The sequence below is a fragment of the Leptinotarsa decemlineata genome, unplaced genomic scaffold, assembly GCF_025532065.1.
Source record: "Leptinotarsa decemlineata unplaced genomic scaffold, Ldec_3_MD MMD2_tig00026361_RagTag_RagTag, whole genome shotgun sequence".
Classification (NCBI taxonomy): domain Eukaryota; kingdom Metazoa; phylum Arthropoda; class Insecta; order Coleoptera; family Chrysomelidae; genus Leptinotarsa; species Leptinotarsa decemlineata.
Genome location: NW_027412704.1, coordinates 2,966,128 through 2,992,768, shown reverse-complemented (window position 1 = coordinate 2,992,768; position 26,641 = coordinate 2,966,128). Strand labels below are relative to the sequence as shown.

The following is a 26,641-nucleotide window of genomic DNA, read 5'->3' as shown; positions in this document are numbered from 1 at the left end:
TTGGGTACTTGATGATTTACTCATATATATTTCTTATCAAACAAAATAAATTCTGGTATAACTTTTAAACTATCAATTTTATATGGAATATAAAAACATAACTACAACTTTGATAACTCTGTTGTTATTTTTATGGTAATAAAGGGTATTTCCAACACTCCCCTTCATGAGTAAAGATTTCATTCTTCAATTTCTCTTCTAACCACCGCTATTCCTAGATTATTTCTAAAGTTGAAGATCTTTGGTCCTGTTGAAGGTTTCCTAAAGATTCTGCATCCATTTCATCTATCTTTCTATCTTCACAATGTCATTGGCCACTGCTTCATTAAGAAAATGTTCTCTTTTTGAACTGATAATTTGATTAGCTGATATGTTCTTTGCAGATTGATTATAATCAGGAATGCTGATAGTCTTAAAATTTACACTATGCCATTTGCGTATGAGACACCTGTCTCATCAGCAATGTTTTGGATAACATTACAAGACGAAGTACACGTTTCTTTTATATAATCACGATGATATGTCACCCGAAAAGACAAATGTACTCATGTCAATAATTGTAAAGCAATCCATACAGTTATCTGATTCAATCCCAGCTGTAGAAAGTTTCCCACATAAAAAGACAGAAAGCTTTTGTCCCAATACACTGCCTAGTATGATATGACTTTGTGAAGTTTCTAAATATTCGCTTTTTACTTTTGTTGTCTCAAAATTCACTGCAATTGTTGAGCAGTGTATATTCAAGAGATATCGTGAATTTGCAAGAAACAATTTCCACTTAGAACTTGTTTATATTGATTCCTGTCAATACAGCTAAAAACTTAGGGGTGATGGTTGGCACATTAAACATTTAATATGCCAACCATTTATTATTATTATTTGAGCTCCTATGTGAACACTTATTCTGAATCACAATTGTTATTATAACCTAAATAACCATTGCTTTTGTTCGTGGGTGACTTCTTTATCGCAAGCGCGGGAAACATCTGCATCTCGAATGTTCCTCAAAATATTTTTAGAGTCTTTAGGTGAACTTGAAAAGAGCTAAATTCGGCCCATCATCAATCAGTGCGCTCGGCCCACTTTTCCGATACTTATGAGTACATATCATCAATTCTATAATCAAATGCTCAATGACAAACGTACACAGCAAGCGCAAGAAAATCGACAATACCTTTCATGACGTAACTACTCATTTTAGATATTTTGTCATCTCCTCAACACTCGAATCACAGAGCTGACCTTCCTATTCCGCATGTATATTTAGAAGTATCCGTGGTCCGCTCGACTATTACTCGGACCGAACTATGCCGCTATAAACCAGAAATTTCGAATTGTATTTGAATTTGTAGAACAGCGCTCAGTCAAGTTATAACTTCATCGTGTTTGTTTATTCGTACCCAGCACAAATTCGGTAATTTCTAGGTGAGTTGACGTTACATGACTTTTGTCGATACTTTTTACAGTTACTCGTTTTTTTAGCGATGTCTGAAACTAAGGCCGATACCGTTCCCGGTTTGGGATTCAAAGATAAGGAGAAGGCCGAAGAAACTATTAAAAATTTGGAGGGCAGAGATCCGGATTACCAGCGGTTGGCGATCAAGGGACTGATAGGGAGAGCAAAAAGAACACTAACATGTGAGTTTTTTTAAATATAGAAAACAAAATCGCGCATTCGTTGCCTACCGGGCGACTGCGAATGGTGTTTAATCTGGTTGGAAATTGCAATTGAGAGTAAATAACATTTGAAAACTTCACATGAATAATATTTTCAAACCCATTGTTTCCACATGTGAGGTAAACTTATATGACTATCGAGGAACTGACCAGAAATCAAATATCTGAAATACTTTAACGGATAAATGAGTTGCGCATATACAGTGCAGTGGTGCCAACTGCGATTTTTCCCATAGGTTCGCATAACTTTTCAAGGTAAACTTTTGGATAGGCGCATACTTTTTGAAAAATATTTTGGGTGTACTTACGTATTTTGACGTGCTTTTACGAATCGGTGAGAGAAAATCGTTGCTGTCTCTGATTTCCAGAGTTCCAGCCCTCCAAAGTTTCGAAAAATGCAATTTTTCATTCTCCTCTTTGCATAATGAAAACTATAGAAAAACATATATTCACTTCCACTTTCATTTCTTATCTCTCTTTCTTTGACACTTTTCAATTTAATAATCAAAATTGTCCCTTTCAAAAACTTAATTCATCGACGGATTTATTTCTGTTGACATCCCTTTATTTTAAGGTTATATACTGGTGACATTTCGAAAAAAGCGGTTGGTAACCGTTACCGACTACTATTTGAAATTCATCCACGATGCATCATATACAAAATTGATCAAAAAAGTAAACTATCAAAATTATTCTGCAATGCATACTCGCTTGGCTTATTTTAAGGCATGTTAATTCATTTCTCAAATTTATTGTTCAATCGATATAGCGTCAAAAAACAATTATTGAAGATCTCAATAATGACGGCAAGAAATACTTTATTAGAATTCGAGATGTTGATAATAATCAGAAATGCCAACTATGACGTTAATCTCAAAAAGGAACAATGGAAAGATTTATCATCAAAAAGCAGTTCCGTAAATTAACAAAATTTTGTATAGGATTAATGTAGATTAATAAACTGAATAGTTTCACTGAAGGTGAAATGTTGTTTTTCTATAGTTTGTATTGTGCAGATGTTGAAGAGCTCTGCTAGCTCAATAATACTATTCATTATATGAATGAACTGTGTAATTATAATTATGGATACTATCCATAATTATAGATATGTTTCATGCGCAGATACCTTATAAATTTAATACTTTTAAAATTACCACTGGTGGAAAACAACTCATGATATCTATTCTCTTCTTGACCATAACATTGTCCTATAATTAAAATATTTCTTGGTTGCTATTTTCACGAGAAAATACCAAATATCAAAATTTGTTGCGTCAGCGTCTCCACCACTGAATCACTAAGTGGGCGACATCTAGGTTTTATATTCGAACCTCAAACTCTGGGAAAACGTTAATCACTGTCGTATACTTTCAAATGATATTCGTATACATTAATGTAAAATTCAGCTCTTCATAATGATGACTAATATGAATAGTATTATTCGAAGGAAGCAGTGTAATAACTATGTTTTGAACAATGCACAGTTTCCCAGTTTTGAAAGTATCAAAGGAATTGAACTCGTAATCGATAGTTAAAAATTAGCAAATTTATACAGTCATGAATACATTCAAGGGTGTAATTCTATGGATGTCGATTTCATAATGTCCGTATATGATGCAAATCAACGGGTATTGACTTCATTTTTCCAGTCACGTTTTTTGTACAATTTGAAATCAGCATCACACGAAAGTATTGAAATGTAAAAATGCATATTGAAGATATTGTGGACACTTGAATGTACAGAATCTAGTACAATGATAGGATAATTTCGCTACTAAACTTTTTTTTATAGAAATCTGAAATCTCGAACTATATTTTTTAGAGCTGACCACTTTTCAATATGATGGCTTTGAATAGCTAATGTTTGTGATTAAAATAACGTTTAGTAGAAGTAAACATTTAACAGTCGAGTCGTTGACCATGTTTCTCGCTTCAGTTCACGGCTTCCAATTACTTTTCAAGCGTATTGATGCCATTATTCCTGTAAAACCAGAATATGAAATCATCGGACACTGGAAGATTGCCAAAGCTACATGTATGAGAATTTATCTCTAACTATGAGTGACTCATTTTAATCGAATGAAATAATATTGGGTCAAACCACTTTTCCAGGTTTTTTGGCCGTGGTACGCAGGTTTTCATGCCTGACGTTTCGTCTACTACTGCGGTAGACATTATTCAAAGGCGATGAAGTAACGTCGAAGTGATGGAGTTGTTGCTCCCGTTGTTCCCTACACATAAATTATAGGTGGGCGTGGTTGGTTTATCTTAAGATTAAATGACTTTGTTTGTATACAACTGAGGACAGGTAGCCAGATTTTATTAATGTTCATTGCTTCTTCTTTTCTATTGAAATTATCAGTTTTGATTTCCATTACCTCTTTGTATACTCTTGGGCAGTAATTTTCAGTTTTATCGAGTATTATTGTATCTTCGAATGAGATAAAGTGAATAATAATAATAATATTACTATGCATAAAAATACATTTATACATAAAAGGAAGAGGGTTAGTCAAAGGCTATCTTCCACCCCTTCTAAAAATTATACAGTGAGTTTGAGAAAATAATTATAAAAATACTAATTTACTATCATAACAATGATAGAGTACAGAAAAAAATAATCGATCACATAATTGCTAATAACTCTTAATATTCTGAACATTATTTTGGTCAATTTAACAATTTCATTGCACTACCTTACATTGAATTTCAAATATTTGAAATTAGCACTGAGCAGTAGGCATCTGTGATTTTTTATTTCTTTCTTGAATTGATGAATATTATGATTTTAAAAGGGTAAAATTTCATTCAGATAAAAAGGGGCTATATAAGAAAAACATCCTTGAAATTTGGAAGTACGGTACCTAGGTAAGTTGAATGAGTTAATTCTCAAATTGACCATATATGTATATCAGAATGCCTGCTTAATAAACTATATAAATAACTAGGTGTTTTAGTTTGGAGCAACTTAAACAAAACAATTTTATCTAATATTGGACTCTGTACCTCACATTCAGCTCCTTCATTTTTAACAAAAATGGGGTGACATGTTCACCATATGATATACAGCATACGAATTGCATGTAAGCATTTTGTATACGTTGTAACTTCTGCTTGTTATATTGCGGCAAGAAATTGTAATATACCGAACAACTATACTCGATATGGGGGTAAATAAGAGTTTTAACTAACCTGAGTTTCATTTCTTCTGATAACTGATACTTGAATTTATATAGCGATTTGAGTTTGAAAAATGATACTTAGAAAATGTTTTGTCACATGTTCATGGAAAGACAAAGAGTTATCTATGGTTACGCCGAGATTTTAGCACTGTCTACCCAGTCAATGTCTGCGTTATCGAGAGTGAGCCTAAAGTTACAGAGTTTGTACTATTTGTCTTTGGATTGATTTTCAGTCCATGATTCTCCGAGTATAGGAATGTTTTGTGCAAATCTGTGTTTATATTGGCCACGCAACTTTCTGTATCGGTGTTATGAGAAGACAAATATAACTGTATGTCATCTGCGTATAGATGTACTTGACAATGTGATAAGAAAGTGGGGTAATCAAAAATAAACACTGAAAACATCAAGAGTCCTGAAATACTTCCCTGCGGTACACATGAGATTGTTTCTTTTAGGGATGACCATGAGTAATCATCCAGTTTGACACTTTGCGATCGGTCTGTGAGATAGCTGATCATCCATTTAGGAGCAATGTCATCGAGTCCTATGAACTTGAGCTTGCTGATGAGTAAATCGAAATTAACTGAATCGAAAGCTTTATTGATTGATTGATTGAATGCTTTCTTTTCTGAGAGCTAAAGCTGATTTGTCGGTTTGTCCGAGAGACGGATACCTATACTTTTTTTCGTAGTTCCAATCTAGACCGACCCACATCTACAAGGAATCCGGTATACCCCGGGTGTTGCTAAAGGGTATTTGGGGTCCTTGGCCGACCTTAGACTTTGTCTGATAGTTTTCGTTGGTCCAAATGTTGGTTTCACGTCGTGTTTCTCTAAGATTATCCCAATCCGGTCCGTAACATTTTAACATACAGAAGGAAAGTATTTCCCTTGACTAGACTAGCTAGGGTTACTTTGCCGTTCTTCCTCCTGGATCATATGGCGCACTTCAAAGGCATTTTTTAGCTTATTGAGTTCCTCAGGAAGACTCTCAGGTTCTCCCAACTAACGTTTTAATCACCTCTATCTTTTGTTGTGGTTTTAATTACCTCCTCTTTTGTTGTGGCTCTAACCACCAGCCAATAAATAAACAGTATAGATCGTGACCAGAAGTTTCACTTACATCCAAACTGGAAAAATAAATCAATCTTAAGCAACAAATTTCTACCCATTTAATGGGTAGAATTTGGAACCTTTCCTTCATTCAAACGAGTTCCAGAATGGGCAACTTTAACCAATTCAACCGACGGTTCCCTACTTTCTCAAGCTGACCCTCCTTACCTTAGGCAGACAATATGCCACTCTAATTTACGTTTGATATATATTTTGTGATATAATTTTTCTTTTTTCAGTAACCAAAGACAAGGACAAACTCCAAAATATCAACGATGCCATGGAGGTGTTCGAAACGTGGCTAACAAAATTCGAACTGAACAACTTGTCCAAGGAAAATAGGGCCTACCTACCTCTGGCTTCAATTGAGGCCCTCCTGCCCCTCAGAGATACCTACAAAATAGAAAATAAATTAGCCGAAAGATTCCTCGAAGCTTATAAGAAAAAAGCCAAGGGCGAGTACAAAAATCTCAGGACAGTTGCCAGCGGAGAAGATAAACCCACCTGGGACATTGTCAGAAACGCAGAACTCAAGAAATTGCTGAAAGCTATAGGCGAGGAGGCTCCTGAAATGTGGAAGGACGATCTTCCTACGAAAGAGCATATGGAAATAATCCTGTGGGCCTACAGTCCAGATGCTAGTAAAATTAAAAAGAACGTATCAACTTATGAGAAGAAATTGGGTAGTGGCAAAGAGTCTGAGGATGAAGAGATGAATACCGATGAAGAAGATGAAGAGAAAGATGATGAGAAAGATGATGATGAGAAATGTGAAAAAGACAAAAAACAAAAGAAACCTGAAAAGGGAAGCAAGAGGAAGTCATCTGGGGATAGTTCAGAGGACGAGGCAGATGAGTCTCCTAAAAAGAAGAATAAGGGAAATTCCTAGGTTATGTTGTGAATATTGTTGAATTTTCAGAGTTATTCCAATCATTTCAAAGAGTGAACCTCAGCTTTACAATAAGTATTTTTTATTTTTGTATAGTTGTAAATTTGAAGATTCGTTATTTATGGTTAAGTCGTTGCCACATTTTCCGTTGTTATAATTTTGAATTAAATAATGAGTAATTAACGAATATGTTATAGTTTTTAAATGATATTTATATAATAGGTTCGTCATTTTGAAACCCCCTTCAAAGACAGTTGAGGCAAGACTATCGATCGTGAGTTACATCAAAATTTTGCCCTGTCACCCTCAGAGGTGACAGGGCGCCTCTTCCTGAGGTGTGTATCCGTGCCAGAAGGATATATGAATCTGAGCCATCTCATCGCAGAAAGCCTTGTTGAAGTAATGCGGGTCTCTGCTCTGATGGACCTCCCAGTGGTGGGTCCCTTCATGGCGTAATAATGATCAGATTCAACGCCAGAACCACAGTGAACAGTGACCGCATGAAGATTATAATAGTGGTCTGCTTGATTGAAGTATTCATCTATTTCGAACCTTCGAAAGAGTTTGGCGCTTCCGTCAGAGGTTGAGTCATGTTTGAAGATCATCTGTGTTATTATTAGATTGACTGGTGCTATAACAGTCAGTTAGTTTGGCTATACAGTCGATCATTTCCATTTTAATAGATGATCCTTTAAAAACGTCTATTTTTATTAATATTACTCTCAAAATTGAGTTCTGTGCAATTTGTAAGCTATTATTGTAATTGTTGAAAGTACCACCCCTTGCTATTGTACGATATCTTGTTCTGGATTCTGCCAAAGACTGATATATCAAAAAATAAGTTTTTTTCAAAGAATATCTCCGAGAGTATGAAATTTACGCAGGAACAGTGTCACCCTTTGCGTTACATTTAATACTTGTTTTTCCCATCACATATGGTGGTCTGCATTATTGATTTTTCGTCAGCAAGAAAAAGGATCGGGCCAAGTATTGTTCCTTGAGGTATACCCACATTTATTTGTGATGTTGCACTGTGCAACAAAAGTATCCGATCTCAAATCCTGAAGAAAACAAAATCAGTGTATTTGAAAATATATTGTTTCAGGAATGTATATACAACATTGTTCAATTACATATACTTATATACAAATAATATTCAGTTCAATATTGTCATAAGAAATTTGTCGAAAGATAATTTTTATAATGCATTTCTATCATTTGGAATATGAAGTTCAACATAAATTATATATCAGGAATTGAAAAACTTAGTGAACACATGTGATTCAGAAATGAGTTTTATGATAAACTAGACACAGAGAAAAATTTTTTCAGCAAAAATGAAATATTAACACTTCTTTCTGTCCTTAAATATTTCTGTCTTTATTCATACATTCTATAAATTATCAAATTTAAAATTGTTCCTAGTTATTGACTTTCAAAAACCAATTCAAAAAAATTTCTTGTTGCAAGATGTTTTTATTCAACAGATGAATTATTTCAAAATATGTCTCACGAGTATATTGTTATCAATATTTCTAATATGTTTAGAATTCTCAACGGCGAGTCTTTCCAAAGCTATGAATGTGAACTTGTTGTACATTTTATGTTTTTTTTTGACTATTCCAATTCAATATCTTGTGTCTTGGGAAATAAATTATTATTATTGTTATTGCTGCGATGATATCCCAGAGAATGAAGGTAGTGATAGTGAACATAATGGAATACGTTAAAAATTCAAATGTCAATTTAAATCTATAGATTGATCATATATGGGAATCATTGAGCTTAAATAATGAGGATGAAATAATAATAAAAATATAACTCTATTGTTACTGTACTCAAACAAATAGAAAAATGGCAACATATTCCTTACATTTGTATTAATCGAAGTACACCTGAAACAACTATTCAGTTTATGCATATGTGAACAAAACCGCGATGATTCTCCATTTCATATGTCACTCATAGACATGATAATATAGACCGGCAGAGATGTCACTTCTACACAATAGTAACTTGCACCTGTGGATCACACAAAGTCTTGACCTAATCTCAAAATTTTCGCAATGGGAATATGTAACACGTAAAATTTCGTAACGTTTTATCTGACAATAGGTGTATCAGTGACGTAAATGCCAGAACGTTAATCTCTTCGTGTTGGAGTCAATGCTCCCTCTTTAATGGCCTGTCCATATTATAGCGTCACTGATTTTCCTATACTACTGAAAATGATTCCATATAAACAACAAAAATGTTCAACAATCTTCAATAATTTTTTCATCAGTTTAGTAGATACAAATTTGAGATGACCGTTCTGAAATGACAGCTGAATGTTGAATGTTGGCCAACTTTCTAGCATAGCTTTTTTTGATTTGAATTCATGCAACTGAGTTTCCTTATTACTTTTCTGTTATAACATGACTCATCATTACTTGTAATTTTGTAATCCGTCACGGCTTTTACTCTTCAGTTAGACGCAATGTTTTATTCTTTTGCATGAGCGATAAGTTGATTTTCACTACAGTTTTTCAGGTGCTATTATAATTTATAGTTGATGATTATGAAAAAATTTTAACGCAGAACTCTTTAAGATTCATGAAATAAAGCGTCAGATATTTTCATATATATTAGTTATGTTTTAGATGCACTTTTACTGTACCATTTTGTGGATAGTTTAAACTGTCCTAATGAAGATCCTTAGAATGAATCCTAATGCCTTCCATTAATATTTATTTTTATTGATACTGCCATTGGAATTGAAGTGAAAAGAGAGAATCTCTATAGTTTAAAGATATTCTTTTTGATTTTTTGCATCTTTGGTCCTAAATCAAGTTCATTCATCGATATCAACAAACTGGATTTTCAATTTTGAGGTATAATAAGATGCCGAAGGAAAACCTGGTTGGAATGATTGATTGATCTAAATTTTTCACGAAATCCATTTAAGGTAGAAGTAATAAAGTAAAATTTTAAAAATGCTACACCAGTCAATATTGTATTAAGAAACGAGCCTTCGGCCGTGGAAGAAAGTTTAACAGTTATTAACACAGCTGGGAATATATAGAGATCATTTAAATTTAAATCGAAAGAAAAAGTTTTCTGTGGAAGTGCAAAACTGTTGTCATAAACTAATACACATGTCTTCTCAAATATTGAAGCAAAGTATCTACACAAGTTTTGAAAATCACAGTCTTTTTATATTGATTTGTAGCTTAGTCTTTTCCCTATTATAAAATTATTCATGTTAGTCCTTACGCTAAGATTCACAGACAGTTTAAGCAATGATTATCATTTGGTTACAATTCGTAGCAACCTATATGGCAACATTGGGCATCCATCAGGTATGAAATTAAACTATTCTTCTTCTTCTTTTTTCGCATTCATGGGCGTCATCGCCTCTTCGTCTGTCACGGTCTTGGCTTTTCTTCTGTGAAGTACCGGAACTAAAAATGTTATAACCGACGCTATGCCAAAAAACGCACTTCCTGCCAAAAATGATACCGTGTACGATTTGGTAGCGTCGAATAGCATTCCTGCTAGTGGAGATCCTATGAAGGCCCCGGTTCCTCGAAACAGAAGAGTAAAACCGAAAGCACTGGTCAATTTGTCTAGCCCCAGGTAGTCTACGAGTAGAATGGAGCACAGAGAAATGAATCCAGCTGAAAAGGAAGTCAATTGTTGATGTGAAAACAAGAAAATTGCTGGAAACAACTTTTACAAAACTGATATCTCACCAAAAACGAGTACATTTGCATGCACTATGAAACAGTTATCAGATCTGTCAATGAGCCAAGCTCCTAATTTTTGTTTATGTAGACATGGTCTTTACAGACTCTGCCTCATAGTTGAAATATATGGCTTGGCTGTTTCGCTACTCCAGGAACTATTAGCATAAAATCAACGAAAAGTAAACACGTTTCATGTTGCTGATCTGATCATAAGCCTATAGAAGTTTCTATGTGATTCGTATGAAACGGCCAGGCCACATATTTCAACTATAAGGTAGGGTTTGTGTAGTTAAGGCTTGTCTACACTAAAAAGTCTGGCTCAGTAACTTTTTTACAGTGCATGTATTCATATTGGCAATACTTCACATGGAAATGTTTATGGTGGAATAATTCTTTCAAAACACGTTCAGTCATGTTGGAAGATTCCTGTTATTAACGATTTAGGAGAGCATAGGTTTGATAGTCATTGATGTAATAAGAAGATCAATTTTGGTTTCAAAGATTTCTTTGGTGTGTAAACCCATAATAACACATACATCTTTGGTTTGGTAGCCAAAGCTCAAACAAGCTTCTAAACAAGCGACAACAAATTACGCAGGGTGCAAAAACTTGCTTATTCGGCAATCTGAACAACAGCAACATTGGGGGCACTTTTGAATGTACCTCCTCTGAATCTGAGTCATTCTTTGCAGCAAAAATATCAACAGGAAAGATTTTCGATTGGATTTTCAATGAATGGTTATTCTCACCCATGGATGTTCCATAAACTGTCGCTACAGAAATATAAGCTGCGTAGGAGTGGCAAATTGGTATCGCTGCTACTGATGCTGTCATCACCACCAAGCAAATATTGTGCACCCACATTGTGTTTACTTTCGGGAAATCTGCTATGAATCCACACACTATACGTCCGACAGTGTTCGTTATCCCCATTATGGAAATCAGGAATGACGCGGCATCATCGTCGAATCCCTGGAATCAAAGTTGTAAATGTTTATTGGGCACGCAAACTCATACCTGGAGAGTAGTTTCTCCTCCTGGCCTCTGGCCGAAGAAAACAGAAAAAAATTACAGAACATAACAATGTTAGATATAAAGCAGGAACGGCCGTCCAACAGCTGTGGATACTTACTTATACTTATACTTAGATGCAAAAGAGAGTTCTACCGTGATGTTTTAAACTTTGTGAATATATCTTTTGGAGAGTACTGAGATTATATTTGAATATACTTACATCTTCTTTGGCGCGGTCACCAATATATACAAATGGAATGTACAGTCCAATAAAGGAGAATAAGTTCACAAGCGCTATGGCGAGAAATACTGGGTCTTTCAGCAGATCCATGTCCAGTAGTTGGCCTGGAATGGTCAAAGAAAGTTTGTACCAAATTCATTCTGATCTTTCGTGAATAAAAGTTGATTTCAAATGTTTGCAATCAATTTGATAGTAAGGATTTTGAACCAGTAGGTTAATAACTTCTATTACTTTGGCAATGAGCTTCTGGTGGTTGAAGACCCTCAGATATTGAAGAAAAAAGAAACTTCAATGGAAGTCACATGTAAAAACCATCTAAAATATTTGGAGCTAGGTCAATACCAATTTTTGTTTTGATGAAGATCAATTCTATTACCAATACCATTGACTGAACAGAATGCCCAGTTTTGCAAAAAATATCCGAAATATTTGGTTTTTCAGAAATACTTTCCACAAAGCTTCGATATTGCTTTCAGATATTGATATTGTCTTGCTTGATTTATCAATGTACCTCGCTTGGGAAAGGAATAACTTATAAAACTTCACCCACCTATTGGCTTTTTTACCTACTCTTTTTTGAATTCAGTTGTGGTATGCTGAGTACGCTCTGTCTATAGTTATGGAGAGATTTCTGCGATTGGAATTCTTTCAAGTTTGTAACAGATCCACCATAGAAAACATCCTTTCTTGCCAAAGGAGGCAGAACATTGCTCGTTTTACTTCTGGTGCTGGAAATTGATACTCTTGAAGTGGCGATGTCCACCTGAAAAATTGAAGCTGTAAAAACGTGATTGAAAAGATGAAGAATTATGATCGCGTCAAAATTATCTTTTGTGCAGCAAATATACCATTCGAAGCCTTTAGTCTACTTAGTCTAAAGTTTCAGCAATTATTCACCAATTACTCACCAATTTTTGTACAACAGTATTACTGGTTAGTAATAGAATTCAATTTCCTGATCTAGATTCGACAGTGTTCTGCCCAAGTTCACTTATATATAAATTGAAAAATCGAATAGGGTCATTACAGACCGCAAATCACCAAAACCAATGTCATGATAACTTCTGCTTCCTGTCCTTTATAAGAGCGAATATATTAAATTTCATCATATCACGGAAAATATTGATCTTCCTAATATAGGTGTTCAGCATGAATGGTCCCCAGGAAAGGTCCCAAAGCTGAACCCTGAGGAACTTAAATATCAACTCTCCAGCTAAGTTTTGTTAACAATCACTCCGTATAAATTCATAATACAATGGAAAAAGAAGATTTTGTTTTTATTATACCTTTTCAATAACAGAAAATCCTCAAGATTTTCAGTCTCATTATTCTTTGGGCATACAAGGACGTATATTGAGAAAAAAGTGCTAATTTATAGCGCGATATTATACAATCATTATTATGTTAGTGATTTTTTGGTGGTTTTTTATTAACCTATTCTCGATTCATTACGAATTCATGGAAGACAACATTTTTTATCGCACTGTACATTTGCATTCAGAGTGAACGTACTCAAATTAACAAGGGCTCTAATTAACTGACTATCAAGTGTATACAAAATTTACATAGCACAGGTCGTTAATATATAGATGAGTACGAAACAAGTGATATGATTTCGATCTTTGGTTGGGTCTTCCTTGTTATTGCCTTTATTTAGGAAATGCAAAGACGTTGTACTTTGACTAAGTTGAATAGAATAGATCACAATCAAATTGAAATCTATTTCAAAAGAATTAATGTAACAACGACAAAGATGAACACCGAATAATGACTGCTGAGATAAACAATGTATTTGTCTCTAGTTAACAATATCGCCACCAGGGGGAGTATGGTTTGAGTTTCAAAATCTTTCCAGATTTTTGAGTCACGTTGGTTCAGCTCTAGCTGAATAACTTCATAAAAATAGGGTGAGGTTTCTAAAGGGTGCAATGTTGTAGAAAACGCCGCCCTTTCAGGTCGTGGTTATAAGTGTGAGTATCCTCCGTATAAGGCCGTAGTAAAGCTGCCACAAAGTAACGTGCTAACGAAAATTGTAATGCAATTATTACATAATCATTAGTGTGCTTGTGTTAAGTCAACTGTTCATCAACTGTCAGCTGTCATTTAAGTGAGGGCTTATGTTAACTAAACTGTTTCTTTACTGTCAATTGTCATTTGAACTAATTGTAGGAAGGGATCCTATATTTTTGGATGAATTATCATCATTGAAATATTCCCAATGAAAATAACAGTCAATATTAATGCTCCCTAATTTGCAGACGACTTTCTAAATAATCTATTTTACTAATTCCGGTTTTTATATTGAAAAAATGATATATATGAGTAGATTGCATAAACTAAATTTTTCTAAATCGATCATTACTCAACCTGTATTTAACACTGGTTCTCTTTAACTTTATGTCGTCAGCATTTTTCAAATTACTCCAAACCTGACATTTAGAATGAATTAAAAATCTTAACTTGAGCTATTGAGACTCATTGAGGTGAGAACAAATTCAAAATAAGATAATTTAATTGCTATTTCAACTATATAACATAGGCGTCCCTAAAACTCTTATAAGGGGACAATTATTCATGTATTGTCGTTAAATTATGAAATTGGAAATTCACGTCCAATTTTGAATTCTACATATTTTCAGTAGTAACAATCCAATGAATTAATATCACTACACATTTTAGAAGGCGCGTAGACTGGATCCTGCTACTGGACAAATGAAAATTATCTGCAAGAATTTTCTGTAAGAAAATTTGCACAAATGTCAGATATACTCAAATGTCCGTCATGATATTAGCCAGGAAAGTGATTATGTAAGTATTCCCTATCCATTCCTACTATAATTGCATAATGGATAATTCTGACTACTAAGACTTCAACAACCAACCGAAAATGGTTATTGAGAAATATGATGGGACTCAACAATCGACCGACATATGTAAATATTATATATACCACCAAAGGCCTGGGGATCTTAACGCTTTTTTCCATGTTTATAATGGAAGTGTATCTATATACAAAAGATACACTTGGTATCCCTATTCGTGGAACATTTTTTTTTACAATCCTCTTCATAATTAAGAACCAGAATTCTATAGTTCATTGCCTGTAGCAGAATATGTGCTCTACTGCTGAAATATTTAGGGCAGATAATTGACCCAAAAAAAACTCTTCAAAAAGCCTTAATGATAACCAGGTTGAATATTTTTTAAATCTGCGAGCATGACGTCGAAAAGTTACGTTGATACTGAAGATTTTTCAAGCAAAATCATAATTCAGGCAATGATATTGTTTACTGAGGTTTTAACAGATCGATATCATGCTTTTTGTTTTTTCCAAATGGTATTTTTAGACTGATAGGTTTATTATTTTTTATGAATTATCTCGGTTTTCAAATCTCTTGGTCCTGCCATGTGCTTCCCACTATACTTTGAAATGGGGGTTTTGCGTTGTTTGACATACTTACAGTTGAGCAAGCGTACCTTCGCTTGACTCGAACGCACATGTAATATTACCATAATCGATAATCGTAGCACATGTCTCTGACGCATTCGAGATTTTATTGTCGATAAACCGCCTGTTGCATTTTACTCCAGTGTAACAGGTATTTAAGCTGTAAAGGTTCCAGCGGAGTGGCAGTACCCACATGCATATATTTTTAATGTCATACCAGTTCGTTGTTTTTTTTTTGGTTAGTGTACTACTAAAGTGCATATTTTGGCCTACTTTGACAAGGACAAAAACAGTGTTTGATCATAAACCTTAATAAAGTTTATTATTATTATCATTATTTGGAAGAATTCACATAAAACTGGTCCAGGAGCAAAATAGGTTGCATATTACAGTCCTTTTGTTTTTTCCCGAACTTGTAACTTGAATTGTATACTTCTTGTCTATATATATATGTTCAATATAAATCCTTTTAACCTTTGCTCCTAATATTCTCTCAACTTATGATAATTAGCGATATAATTATTGTTACGCCATGGAGAATCTAACTGGACGTGCGTGACGTACTTAGCACAGTAAAGTCATGTCACAGTATTACTCCAAATCAAGTGCAAGAATACGGCAAAATAAATTGAGGTCCTAAGGAAGCTGTCAAACATAACCTCAAAATCGAGTTTGAAAATTTCAAAAATTCCTGTGGAGCTCAGCACGGTCAAATAATGAATGTCCTAATCGAAAGAGGGCCGGTAAACGACTTACTACGCGCAATTGCCTAATCTTTCCCTTTTATGAGACAAAAACTAAAAATATCCCGAATAGAAACCATTTGCGTTAAGTATTCATTATTTCAGCTTATGTTCGCTGAGTAATTGGGTAAAATATACAATCATTCAAGACTACGCATATTTTTCAAATTATCTATTTATATGCTTGAATGTTTTGTTGAACAAGCACGTACGTTGACTTATTTTGCAACCTCAAAAATTATCTTTCCAAAATCTATCAGTTGAAACTTTTCGAATCTGTCAACTAGACTTTCCTTGATATGCGTGTTGTTAGTGTTTATATATGGCAATGGAAGTTTCTTTAAGCCGATAGAGAAGGCGCTAGAAGTCTATCGAATTGATGCGGTATCTAGAACAATCGCGAAGCGCGATCTTACGATGACCAGCGGCGGGCGGCGTTATTTTTTTTCAGGGAAAAGTTTACAACAATTACACGGGTAATCTACAGGTAGGTTTCCTTATGAAAACATGGTAGGGCATACCCAGAAGACATTGGATGTTTTCTGGCCGATAATTTCGAAATTTCAGACGGTAGTTATGAAAGTCGGTTAGATTCCGACTCTGGGCCGATTGGAGTCTCTCCTGATTGGAGTATCGACTTCGGAGGGTTGTCATTTTCATGGGGGCGACAGTTAGTTAAAAAAGTCATTTCAACCCCTTTTCAACCCAATTTTTTCGTAATATACTCATGGAGATTTTGTAGTTTCTATTTTTGGGTTTGTTAGGCGTTTTGTAAGAGTACTGCGGGTACTTATAAAAACTTATATTGAGTATTGGGAAGACTGTTTTCATTTAAATCTAGGAATTACTTCTCGGTTTATAACATGTAATCGTAATGTTCAAGAAAAGGGGGATTATCTACTCGTATATATGTAATATAATTATCTTCCTTCGAAAGATAATTTACTGTTTTGTTGATCTCCGATCATTGGAACTCTAGATAAGTTTTGCGATGGAATTATGAGAGGAGAAATTAATCCACAGCTCAGGATATTTTAAGTTATGAGATATTCTTTCGAAACTGTTGTTATATTGAAATCGTTTCGATAATAAATGACCTTTCATTATTTTACCCATTACACTGGCGTAAACTCCGATAAAATTATCTGAATTGCTATTTTCTCGCAGAATGTTGTTATGTGGTTTTTAGAATTTCCAACTACTTTCTCGATTTTTTTCTTGAAAGCCATGCGTATTGCAGCCAAATGTGCTGTATGTTCAATCTTGTAGAGGACCAACTTAGTTTCTTGAAATAATGCAAAAAGAATGCTAATAAAACAAATTCTCAGCTTGGATTTTGAGAAAATTTTAATGTGGTTTACGTAACATTCGCTTTGTTAAGAACATGTCAACAGAGTTATTAAAAATAACAAGCACCTCATGAGCAAGAGTAACTTTTTCACTTTTTGCTGACGATTCTAGCGATATTATCGTAGAGGATATATTTGAGAAGTGAAATTTCGCCTCAATTTCGTTCCCATTCTTCGATATTCATAATGAAGGAAGACATGCAATTTAAATGTTTTCTATTGAACATAAAGTACATTTGGCACAGACCAAATTTTTAATTACCTCACCTATAAAAATTCTACCTTCAGGTCAATTTTTCTAGATCAACCAAGTTTTCAATTATATCATCTAAGAAACCCCCCTTTTTTATATCTATTTTCCCAAATCGTCCAAATTTTCCTCAATCGGCCAACATTTCTCCAATTGACCCAAATTCCAAAATTTTTTTGCATAGAAAACCATATGACGCGAAATTCTTCCAACCAACAACTCCGGGGAGTTTTTTCAGTTTCACATCGATATTTCCCGATTTTTGGCCCATTTTTAGTGATTTTTGCCCCAAAATTATTTTCCGCTCTGAAAAATTGATCAAAAATCAGTCTTTTTCGTCTCATTAGAAATTCGAATGAAACATTTCCCGAACTCAAAATGAACAATTCATTTTTTTGTCAAAAATCAAAAATTTTAAAACAAAAGTTTCAATTCTGTCATATTTCTATTGAAACTGCCAATTTGATAATTTGATAATCATAAAAAAATATATATATTGTTAAACGCAAAGAAACATTTCGCGTTTTTGGTAATTTTTTCAAAATAGTTTTCACCCTCTATCCCAATCGCTTATCAAAAAACTATAAGTACCTAATTTATTGCGACTGAGTTATTACGAGTTCCAAATTTCGGAAAAAGAGAACTATTTTCCTTTTCTTTGGTTGGTCTTTGCTTTCTATTCAGGCGCATTTGGCTACGAGAATCATAAATTCAGAGAGTACTCACCAAACTTGTATGAGCCTTCGCCACTTCTCCGTTGGAATGCAGAGTGCTATGCGATCCTTGGACTTTATAAGACTTCAAAGTTTTCTCCTCGCCGGCATACTCAATCGGTTTCATAAGCGCCCCGAATACGACGCAAGCCAAACACACCCCTGCGAGCCACAAATGAGCAGATTTCCACCCGTAATGCAGCAGATACGTTCCCAAAGGCGCGAACACGACTGTCCCGAATCCAGATCCACACACAGCTATTCCAGTAGCCAGAGACCTCCTGGATTCGAAGTAATACCCGACGCACACCACTGCCGGCAAGTACATCAGTCCGAAACCGATGCCTCCTACTACCCCATAGACGATCATCAGCATCTCCACCGAGGGGCACAGCACTGATAATCCGAAAGCTGCTGCTGATATCAAGGCTCCAGCTATGCAGCACAGGCGGCAACCGTATCTGTTCGCGAAGGCACTCACCAGAGGGCCCGAACACATCGTGACACCTGTCAGAATCGACCCCACCCAAGCAACCTTCCCGCTCGATTCTCCGTAGTACTCCATGAGGTCGTCTTTGAAGATCCCGAAGCAGTAGCTCACTCCGTCCACTACCATGTTGCAGATGAAGGAAGCGATGACGATCACCCAGCCGTAGCCCCCGTCTGGGGGAATTGGTACGGCAACTTCATCTTTTTGTTTCCGTTTGACGGTGGTGGTTGGTTCCCCTTTTTGTGCAGCCTGAAAAAAATATAGGTGATTGATTTGCGGTAGAACAGGCGTTCATTTACTTTGACGAAAGTTCCCTGGGGTTGAATTTTCATTACAAAAACTTGTTCTGGATATGCACTAGCCGAAAATTAAGGTAGCAAATATTGATTTCGGTGTGATACTCTGTTTCTTTTATAGTATTGAATTTGAAGGAAGGATCACTACAGTGATGTTACAAATTCGATACTACCTGTTAAGAATCAGTTATCCAGAGTCAAAGTGAAGATGAATCGACGAGACAGGCTGCAGCTTGATAGACTGAATTTTTGGAAAAAGACCCTTATGGAGTAATTCGTTCTAGCACAAGTAGCAAGAAGCTGTCCTGAAGAGGCATCATAGAACCTTGTAATGGTCGACTTTCTACGTATCCTGAATTATAATGAATACAAAGTGCTGGGCAATTTAGTTATATTAGCACAAGAAACATACAGTAAGAGAACGAATGCAACAGATCCAGGACATCATATCAATAAAGACTGTGAAAGAAGGGCATTAGTTCATTCAAATCGACCGAAGAAGCATTCATTAAGAGGATCAAGGAGGAAGAACTAGGATCTCTTAAACTTCGGAGTGAAGAGAAACAACCATCGTGGAAAATTGAATATCTGCGAATGATACTAGATCCCAGACTAACTTGAAAACGACATTTATAAAAGTAAAAGGAGGGCGAAGGTCAAGGCAGGTTTGAGATATGTACAACGTGGTTGAATCTATAATAATAAATCCATTTTTTGATTTGGTTGCCAGAGTGTTCGCGCGGATAATCCCGAACGATCAGGAACCATCCAGGACATTGTGCAATGATCGAAGGAATTGTATGTTGCGGTAGTCCTCTGGCAAAGAATTGCTTGTTTAGGAATAACGAGGGCATCAAAAATCACCCCAACAGTACCATTGGAGATACTTTATAGTGAGCCCACATCAACAGGTGAAGCAAAAGATGGTTCATTTACTAATTATCACATTATTATCATCATTATTTGACCACATGGATCTTCCTGGAGGAAGAAGTATCAAGATCAAATGCATCAAAAACACCTCCAGGTTCTAGTGCAGACATATTTTGTGTAATTTTACGCTATTGACTTGTGTGTAGAGACTTTATCAGGAGAAACCAACCTCATACATATAAGGCATTGAAAATATTCTCAGACAACCTTGGCCTTGGAAGCTCTTGGCTCCCATCAAGCAACAATAAGTTGGTATATCAAAATAGGAAGGCTCAACAATTTGTATCCGGTCTGAACTTTTCACCACACTGGTCTGAAAGGCAACGAAGCTGCTGACTCCTTTACAAGGGAGGGTGCTATTGGTATCGCTTTAGACTTTGCCAAACAACAACTGAATATATGGACTACAAGGAGAATTTCAGACCTCTGGGTTAAAATCTGTAAGACTAGTCCATTCCAAGGAGATTAAGTATGTCTACTTTATCTCTTTAAGACACTTACTTGGTTGTTGAAACGCGCCTTAACTTACTTTGGACCGAACCAAACTGTTAAAATCTGTTTTTCCATTAAGCAGCTGTCGTCCTCCTACACACATGGATCCACTTTGTGGATAAATATATTCTGATCTATAGGAGAGAAGTTTTAGGACACGACGTTGTGCTGATTCAACTTTCTCTGTATTCAATTGATGAAAAGGATTCCAGATTATGAATGCATATTCTAATTTTGATCTGACGAAAGCACAGTATAAGGTTTTCGATGTAGATGGAGCCGCGAACTCTCTGGAGATTCGTGCAATGAATCCATACATTCTGTTTGCAGCAGACAGAATGGCTTCAATGTGTGGTATGAATGAAAGTTTTGTGTCAAAGGTAACACCTAGATCGGTGAATGTGAGAGACCGTTGAAGTGAAATATCGTTTATAAAATATTGATATGAAAATGGACGATTTTTTTAGTGTGTACGTCATTACATCACATTCACTCGCGTTTAAAGGAAGATTATTGCGAAAACACTATTGCTCAACACGTTTCAGATTGAGGGAGAGTGGAAGACAGTCCTCGATGCCATTGATCTCACAATATAATTTCAGGTCATCCGCGTATATCAAACAGTTGATGTCAATGACCTCAACTAGGTCGTTCATGCAGGCGGTAAAGAGAAGTGGACCTAAGTTGCATCCTTGTGGAACACCCGAGGTAGCTGCATATTCCACGGACTTGAAGCCATTGAATATAACATACTGACGCCTGTCAGTGAAGTATGATATATAAAGTTGGATTGGGGTCAGAGAAAAGCCGTACCTGTACAATTTCGATAGCAGTAATCCGTGATCAAGTCTGTCAAACACCTTAGAGAAGTCCGTATATATGAAGTCAGTTTGGGATCTCCTATCAATGATTTCAGAAATATATTGGGTAACATTGAAAAGGTTGATGATTGTCGAGCGACGTTTCATGAAACTATGTTGAAGTGGTTCAATTTGATTACTCTATAGTAGGATAAAACCTACTATAGATGAGGATTTCAAACACTTTGGCGAAGTTGCATATTATTGATATGGGTCTATAATTACCGACATCAAACTTGTCCCCTAAGCCAGGAGTTCCAGTTCAACCTTTATAATGATCTTTATTGAATTCCTAATATTGATATTATATAGTAGAATACAAAAAAGTGTCAAAAGTCAAAACAAATCTCAATTTTCAAATGTAGAAAAAGACATTATGAGTCAGATGGAGTTTCAGTATTCTAAATTTGATATACTCTTTCAGAACCTTTTTAGCAGATTCGTTCCTATTCATTCGTTTCGTAGATGGAGTTTCAGTATTCTAAATTTGATATACTCTTTCAGAACCTTTTTGGCAGATTCGTTCCTATTCATTCGTTTCGTAGATATCCATGAAAACCAAACCCCTTTTTCTCTAAACGTCATTTATTCGCATTACATTTTGCAACTATTTCTGAACGTTATAGTAAAACATAAGAGTCCTGGCTCGTAGTTTAATACGCAATATACAGAATTAACATATTTTACAAATGTGTGATTAAAACTGAAAAGACTAACCGTCTTTTCTATTCACCAGACACTTCACAACAAAACAACAATTTTCACAAAAATTCATGAAGATGCATCAAAAATGAAACGTATGGTCCGCATTCACTGAGATTTGCCACGCTTTATTCGCAGTGTCCGCAATGTCACAGCGAAAGAGACGTAAATGTCAAGTTTCGCAAAGACACCAAACTTCGCACTAGACTAAAGCCCCATCTACCTAATTAACAAAAACACAAACGCTTACGTGATTCATGACGGCCTCAAGAAGAGTCTGTATCCAGCACGTGCTATTCAAATTTACCACTTGCACCTTATTTATCGTTATTATTTTTGGTGAGCAGCTTTCTACTTGCTGAGAGCTGAATAAGTAATGAGATAAATGAAATTCTCGATCAAGTATAAAATTATGCAATGCCCAAGGATTGTAAAGACATTCATAATCTTGTTTTAATTATTCCAACGTTATTTTATCATTAACCTTAACCTTTTTTACAACCGTTTTGTGTTCAATAATATATTTTGTTATATGTTTGGTATGATAATATAAAAAGTGCATGAATATAAATAAATGTATCTGAGCTAGTTTTTCCACTAGTTAGTGTTTATATACAGAGCATGTTTAAAGTCGCCGCCCCCTTTGAATGAAACGATGTAGAAACAATGGACAAATGTGAGGTTAAACTCTCTTAAGAAATTTACTGATTTCGGACACTAAAAGATGACCTCCTATGTAATATCTATATATTTTAATAACAAACCCAACAAATATTGGAATGAAATATAATGGAACGAATCATTTTATGTAGGTTCGTTGATTCTCATACCAAAAACTAGAATAAATTTATATAGTATAAGTATAGTGAATTTATGTAATGCTCAACGCTCTCACGCTGTCCGATTTTTTCATGCTAGTCGTTCTTATGTAGGTTATATTCTATATAATTCTTGATTTGAATAATATTTACGTGAACACGATCAACTTCAAAAATAGAATTGTTTATAGAGATGCTCATTCAATTGCAAAATCATCGATATGTTCAATGACGACCGTGTTATTGCACCGGGGGTCATCGATCAGAATCTGTTCGTTCTAAATATTTTGCAGTTATTATTATGACTATTTTCAAATGGCCAAGTCCAAAGATAGAAGTTCAAACTTACTGCTGGTAGGCGTTTTTTGTTTGGAATCACTAATTTAAATCAGAGTGAATATTGAAATTAGATAGATTTACATTTGTAAATATACAGAGTGAAACAATTGAAAAAATAATGCACGACATTTTTCAAATACAGTCCGGGATAAATATACTTTGCTGTTGATGAAATTGCATTCAATTAGACTTATGTAGGGTCTTCTTACAGGGACTTTCGGACTTTGACAATTGATAATGGCCATCTTGTTGAAGCTAAATCTGTCAAATTGGTGGTCATTCATTCAGTATGTTTTGCTACTTTCCACCACCATGGATGGATATAGCATTCAACAACACGTGGAAATCATAAAATAACAGTTTCGGAAAGACTTTTTCTTCCAGTTTACACTTCTTGAAGAGTTTGTTCTCAAATTCATTGCTTTCTTCCTTCTTTTGGACGTTTCTAGATTTGATTTTATGCAGATGAAGATGTCTGTTGTGTAGAACTACAATATTTCATCTACTCAACTTGAACTCAGTTTCCTATCCATGAGCGCCAGCCTTGACTAACCTTCAATGCTTTTTGAACCGTTACAACTTTACATGACTATCGATTTTTCCATGAATTTAAACTTCAACAACTATCTTTTTATTTGTATATGTATAGTTTTAGTTCCATTTACATTTGTTATCCAGCATTGAGAATTCAGAGAGCGCGGACTCCTATCGCCGATATCAACCTATTTATATTTACAATGCAGATTGCTTGTTTACCTCGATACCGATAAAAAAATATCCGAAGGACAAATTCCCAAACACTCCCTGAGAACTCTAATAAACCTAGTAGCTTGACATTTGTTAAACATGTGGACGGTTCCTCGCCGTATCTGATTTACTGATTATAGTTAATATCTCCAAACATTAGGAATATTTTATGCATTGAAAACTGTGGCATTTTAAAACAATGCATCCTCATGATGAACGCACCCTGTAGATATGAGAGTGAAAACTTGCAGCTTCGAGAGTCTGGTCTTGATTATTCATTTATTTCAAATTGAGCTTGGCATTTGTCAAACTGACAAATGGTTGGCATGGGAAATCTCCTTGTCGGCTTGTTTTTGCTACTTTCCCTGGCAGATGTAATCGTGTTTTCTCAACACCTACAGCTTCATGGTGCTTTTTTCAAAATTCAACGTCAACAAGTACATGAACTCTTCAGTTTTTACTAGGAATAGGCTTATCAACCGTCCACCTTAGTTTCAATATGGGATAAGGAGTTTCTAACAATCTAACAACCAGTCATTTTTTGTTCAACTCTAGCTGTAAAAATCGCCCTAACAATGTATTGTGACGCACATCTTCACCATGGTAACGTGTGAAAATATCCAAAGTTTTGAAGAATTTTTGACAGCCTTCGACAAGTGAACAAGTAAAATAGCGAAATAATTTCAAATAAGTTGTAATTTGAGTACAGTGTTCAGTTGTATTTTGGATTACTGAATAAACTTTCATTCCTGAGCCACCGTATTCACCAGATTCGCCCCCCGGCGACTTTTTTCAGTTCCCAAGATTGAAGAAACCCAATAAAGGACGGCGTTTTACGACGATTGGGATAAAAACCGAATGGTTGAGAGCTCAAGGACATACCAAGAAGTGCATTACAGAACTGCTTCGAGGGTTGAAAAAAAACGCTGGGGCCAAAAAAAAAATTGATGAATAAAGAAATACTTTTCGAGAAAAATTAAAATTCATCTTATTTTTCGAACATGAAATATCATAAATTTGAATGGTTGAATATTAGATGATTTTATAAGAAAATGGGTTGCATCATTTTTCATTTCTAGTAATAGTACCAGTAGTAGTAGTAGTAGTAATAAATATAGGTACTTTACAAAAGACTAACCATTGACCAACTTTTTGAATTAACTTGGTATAAGTATTCTCCAATACTACTTTCTTCACAATTGATCAGTTTTATCGCAGCTTTACCAGCGGGTCGAGCGGAAATGTATGTCAAATATATGATAACCGCGTAAACGTGGATCTTTTCATGACAGAGAGTTGCATTATTAAGGCTAAATATACTGGAATGCAACCCAGGGTTCATCTTTTGTGTGATTATTCTTAAGGATTCACTTACCATATTTATTAGAACCAACTAGACGCAGACCCGATTATAAATATTCTTCACACGCGCATTTCCGATTCACAGCAAACCCGTAGAAACAATGATAAGAATTTGGATTGTTTAAATAATATACGCGAATCCACTCCGTTTCGAATACTGATACTCTATACGGGGTGTGACAAAACGTCCGGTTGGTAGTTTAGTGCCCAATTTGGCATACTGGTTATTATACAACGCGGATTTGTGAAGGAACTGTGATTTTGTTAATAACGGTGAATTGTGTGAAGGCGTTGAAAAAAAGTAAAATATTGAGTGAATTGTTTGTTTTTGATTTGATTTTAGGAAGCACTAAAAGACAGAAGCTACCATGATGTTAAGCGAATAAAAAATGTCTTCATTATTTTAAATTATTTTTCATATGTCGATATTTAAAAAAACGTAATAATCAAAAACAAAACGTAAAATAATGAGTTTCAATGTTCATAAAGTTCGAAAACTTCAAAAATATCACTCTCAAATATTCTTATATTGAATATTTGTTGAAATTTGAATACTATAACTATGTAAACTTCAAAAAAAGAGCTGAAGAGCTAAAATTTCGGAATTCCTCTCGCTTTCTTGAAAAAATATGAATTACCAGAAAATAAAGGTTCATAAATGTCTTTGTTATTTAGCATTTCCGCCCTTAAGCCGGAAATTTTCATGAATACTTTGTGTCCAAAAGTTGAACTATGAGAAAATGATCGAAATTCAACTGAATTTTTTTTTAAGAAATAGTTTTACCAAAATGTAACATGTGTTTCGCCATAAAATAGCTTCTTCAGACGAAACACTGTTGCATATATTTTGAAACATAAGAGTTGAAGAAATAATTTCTTAATGTTTCCACGACAAAAACATGTATCTAATCATTAAAACGTATAGAAAGTTGTTGATATGCATTTTTCCGTTAACCAGCTATTTCCCTCTTACAAACAACAACCCTCAGAAGTTGAAACTCGTGCGAGCTAGAGATTAACGAGGTCATCTCAGTGACAGTTCCTAAGAGTCTTGAAGAGTTAAAGACTAATATTTCCATCCGGAACTTCCAAAAGTCCACCTAGAGATTGAAAGAGTGAAATTTTATATAGAGATTTTCATACAGTGAAAGAAACTAAAACTTACAACTGAGTTTTAACGAAACTTTTTTGGGTAATGATACTAGTGAGGTTTTCGATGATATGGACCTCATTAGCAGACATGAGTTATGATA

At 35.0% G+C, this 26,641-nt stretch overlaps 2 protein-coding genes across 3 annotated transcripts; one reads left to right on the top strand and one right to left on the bottom strand.

Annotated features, from left to right (window-relative positions):
- Window positions 1-1,273: 1,273 nt before the first annotated feature.
- On the top strand, window positions 1,274-7,050 carry Ude (Uracil-DNA degrading factor). The gene is made up of 3 exons (XM_023173776.2): window positions 1,274-1,425; window positions 1,483-1,638; window positions 6,214-7,050. The coding sequence occupies exons 2-3, from the start codon at window positions 1,485-1,487 to the stop codon at window positions 6,861-6,863; spliced, it is 804 nt and encodes a 267-aa protein (XP_023029544.2). The 5' UTR covers window positions 1,274-1,425; window positions 1,483-1,484; the 3' UTR covers window positions 6,864-7,050.
- Window positions 7,051-7,943: 893 nt separating this feature from the next.
- On the bottom strand, window positions 7,944-25,557 carry LOC111517562 (monocarboxylate transporter 7). 2 transcript variants are annotated; one of them, XM_023173775.2, is made up of 6 exons: window positions 25,402-25,557; window positions 18,363-19,088; window positions 12,417-12,609; window positions 11,826-11,950; window positions 11,341-11,563; window positions 7,944-10,522 (listed from the first exon to the last, which is right to left on the bottom strand). In XM_023173775.2, exons 1-6 carry the CDS (start codon window positions 25,402-25,404, stop codon window positions 10,218-10,220), a joined length of 1,575 nt encoding a protein of 524 aa, XP_023029543.2. In that variant the 5' UTR covers window positions 25,405-25,557; the 3' UTR covers window positions 7,944-10,217. The 2 variants fall into 2 exon arrangements, with proteins under 2 accessions (XP_023029543.2, XP_023029542.2); XM_023173774.2 differs by lacking the exon at window positions 25,402-25,557 and adding an exon at window positions 22,373-22,532.
- Window positions 25,558-26,641: the final 1,084 nt, after the last annotated feature.